The 3,831-nt window shown below is 56.7% G+C and overlaps 1 protein-coding gene across 1 annotated transcript; it reads left to right on the top strand.

Annotated features, from left to right (window-relative positions):
* Positions 1-1,918: 1,918 nt before the first annotated feature.
* On the top strand, positions 1,919-3,216 carry LOC119355721 (B-box zinc finger protein 24-like). Its single transcript, XM_037622573.1, has 2 exons — positions 1,919-2,620; positions 2,703-3,216. Exons 1-2 carry the CDS (start codon positions 2,093-2,095, stop codon positions 2,961-2,963), a joined length of 789 nt encoding a protein of 262 aa, XP_037478470.1. The 5' UTR covers positions 1,919-2,092; the 3' UTR covers positions 2,964-3,216.
* Positions 3,217-3,831: the final 615 nt, after the last annotated feature.

The following is a 3,831-nucleotide window of genomic DNA, read 5'->3' on the forward strand; positions in this document are numbered from 1 at the left end:
ACCTGTGCACGCCATGACAGATAGTTGTCTGTCGTAAGCTTCACCGGGATGAGATGCGCGAAGTAGAACGGTGCAACTGCCGCGGCATGATCAGCCACGGGAGGCGACGTGTAGTAGGCCATGTGGGATGATCCAGCAGATGCACCAGGGCCCGACGTTGAGGACGGTGCAGCAGCTCCAGGGTAGGACGCGGCCATCGGAGGTGGATAGTATCCACCGTAGGGCAGCGGCGGTGGCGGGGCACCGTAGGGCACAGTCGGTGCCCAGGCCGACCCGCTGTGAGCAGCGCCGTAGGACTGCGGGGCCGCAGCGACGTAGGGCGTCGTAGCCGCGGCCGCCGGATACGACGATCCGTACGGGGCGACGGCGTTGGTCGCAGCAGCCGCAGGAGAGGCCCCGTAGGGCCCTGCAGTCGACGGAGGAGGGGCCCCGTATGGCCCGGTGGTCGGCGGAGGAGGGGCCCCGTAGGGCGCCGATCCCATCCAGGGACCCGCCGGGTCGGGGTACGCAGCGCCCCAGGCCTGCGATGGCGCGATCGGGGAAGGAGGTAGCGGCGGATCGGACGAAGGCCCCGCCATCGAGGCCTGGCCGGAGTAGACCGAGGCCAGTGGGCGCGAAGAGAGGAAAGGCGACGCAGGCGCCGTGGCAGGAGCCGGCGCGACGGCGGCGGCGGATGTGGATGCGGTCGCGGCGGCGGCAGCGGAATACATTGAACCGGTTAGGGTTGATACCATGTTAAACACAAGGTTTTGGGAAACTGCACGACACCCGTTAAGGGTGTGGCTATCTCATATATATAAGGGGTACACCAAGGTGTACGATACAATATACAAGACATATACAGAAGTTATATGTAAATACAGTCTAACAGAGTCATGGAGGTCTCGCTGGCCCAAGTGGTGCCGTCCCCGGCGCCGGCGAGGCGGGTTCCAGCGGGGAGCAGAATCGGACTCGATCGCAATCTTCTTCCTTTGTTCGAGGTCTTTTTTGCAATTTGCAGGGTCTTGTTTGTAATTGTCCGTGTCTTTGGGGTCCTGTTGCTAAATGTACCCCATGCTTATCTAATGAATAACTGGGTCCTTCTGGACCCTACCCTTGTTCAAAAAAAAAAAAAAAGAGCGCTTTGGTTGTACCCCACCAACGAATGTCGTTAGATCACCAACTTCCCTCTGCAGTAGATCGATCTGAGTCAGAGTCGTTCCCAAAATATCGTCCCGAAATGTGGCTGGGGATGCGTCCCCTCAGACGCCGTTAGGTTCTCGAGCTAGAGACAGGTGTCGCCAACTCAAACGGTGTCCCCCGAAGAATATCGGCGTTCCATCGGCCGGATGCAAACAGCGACCGTCAGTCAGACTTCCGTGAGTAGCCGCGATCGTCCCCTGACGAACGGAACGCATTAGTCCATGGTGAACCTCTGCTAAACCTGCGATGAATATGCGAGATTTCCCTAAGCAAACTCTGCACCGAGTTAAATGACCCAACCCTGTGAGGTGGCTGTCACAGTGCACCTATGAGGAGGCTATGACCCACGTTCCTTTCTGCACTCATGCCTCACGTCCGTCCTCTGATCGTACGTAGCACGGCTTTTCCTACAAGCCGCTCGATGCCTCGATCGATCGTAGTACGAGAGCACACCTACCAGTCGATTATCACGAACGTACCACAACAAGCAATTACACCGGTGCGTGATGCGCGACGTGACGCTAGCGTCTCCTCCGTTCGTACATGCACGCAAACCAGAGAAAGATCTCCCCACATGCCGCGAGTCCGCAACGTGACAACTGGGAGCTCAGAGCTCAGTGCCACCGCACAATTTCCCGGCCTTCAGTTCCCGCGAGATTTCGCTGTCCCCGTCCACCCGAAATCGAAGCCAAATCAAATTCCCGGTCGCCACGAGAGGCACTGCTCATCTCAGTGACCAACCGCAGAGCCTCTCTCGTCCACACGAAGCTCCAGCGTGCGCGCCCGTGCACGTCGCACCAATTTATACGCCGCTCGTTCCTCGCCGTCGCCTCTCCACTCCCATCTCTCATCATTTCCCAACCAGCAGCTGATCGGCGCACGTGCGATCAGCTGCACGAGGATCCAAGGCATGAGGATCCAGTGCGACGCGTGCGAGGGCGCGGCGGCGACGGTGGTGTGCTGCGCGGACGAGGCGGCGCTGTGCGCGCGCTGCGACGTGCAGATCCACGCCGCCAACAAGCTGGCCAGCAAGCACCAGCGCCTGCCGCTCGAGGACGCCGCCGACGCCGCCGGCCTCCCGCGCTGCGACGTGTGCCAGGACAAGCCGGCCTTCGTCTTCTGCGTGGACGACAGGGCGCTCTTCTGCCGCGACTGCGACGACTCCATCCACGTCCAGGGCACGCTCTCCGCCAACCACCAGCGCTACATCGCCACCGGCATCCGCGTCAGCTTCAGCTCCGTCTGCAGCGCCCACGCCGACACCCACCCGCCGCCGCCGCCGACCTCCAAGCCCAAGGCGCCGCCGACCGTCGCCGTCCACAGGGCGGAGCCGGTCTCGGCCGCCGCGCAGGAGGTGCCGTCGTCGCCGTTCCTGCCGTCGTCCGGCTGGGCCGTCGAGGACCTCCTGCAGTTCTCTGACTACGAGTCTAACGATAAGGCAAGGGGCTAGGCAAACCACGTGTCTCCCTGCTATCTCCATGGATACATCTCACCGTGTCTCCATGTGTTTGCTGTAGCAGAAGGGTTCTCCGTCTCCTCTTGGGTTCAAGGAGCTGGAGTGGTTCGCCGACATCGACCTGTTCCACGAGTATGACGACCAGGCGCCGGCACCAAAGTGGGGCAGAACCGCGGCGGAGGTGCCCGAGCTCTTCGCCTCGCCGCAGCCGGCCAGCAACGCCGGCTTCTACAAGACAGCCGGAGCGCGCCAGAGCAAGAAGGCGAGGGTGGAGCTGCCCGACGACGACGACGAGGACTACCTCCTCGTTCCTGATCTTGGATGAGATATCTGAACTGAATATATAGTTCGTATGTGTGATGCACTATGTAGTAAACTAATACGCGTGTGTGTATGTATGCAAACGGATTCTGCCATCTTTTTGTGCCGATCGCTTAGTTGCCGTGGAAAATACAGTATGAAATTGCAAGGCGATTCGAGGAAATACTTTCAGAAACGAGATGGGTTTATAAGTGTAATATACTGTGGAAAACATGTGCTGCTTTTAAGGTTTATATACTGTGGAAAATTCAACCACCCGTAGACAAGAGGCGATCATAATGCATAGGGAAGATCACCGTGCACAGCATGCTTGAACTACAGCCATACAGTACTGTAATCACCGTGCACAGCATGCTTGAACTACAGCCATACAGTACTGTAATCACCGTGCACAGCAGCCAGGGATAATGACTCTTCTACAACAATGAATGAACAAAAAGGAAATCAACAAGTACATAGGATGGCTACTGCTTAACACCAACTGACGAACCACATGTCGCCAAGCAAACAAAATCATGTAAGCACGCACCATAATTTGATTGCGATATTTCAGGTTACTAAGTATGCAACATCACATGAGTCGCTAGATTGCAGTAAGAAAATGAAGCCGCGAAAATGGTGGATGCTCTTCAGTAAGATCTTATGAATCAGCTCAGTGTTTGAGAGTCTGTGACCACTTACCAGTATTTCTCAGTTCTTTTTGGAAGATCCAAGTAAACTGCACATAATTGTTTGGCTAGAAAAGCTCAAGCAAATCGTATACAAATTAATTTGACTGTCACCTTTTCTTCAGCAATGAACTAGCTCTTAGGAATATTTTATCGATCTCATCAAGCTCGGAGATTTTCAGTTCTTTTGCGGGTGAATCTGCC

The sequence above is a fragment of the Triticum dicoccoides genome, chromosome 2A, assembly GCF_002162155.2.
Source record: "Triticum dicoccoides isolate Atlit2015 ecotype Zavitan chromosome 2A, WEW_v2.0, whole genome shotgun sequence".
Taxonomy (NCBI): domain Eukaryota; kingdom Viridiplantae; phylum Streptophyta; class Magnoliopsida; order Poales; family Poaceae; genus Triticum; species Triticum dicoccoides.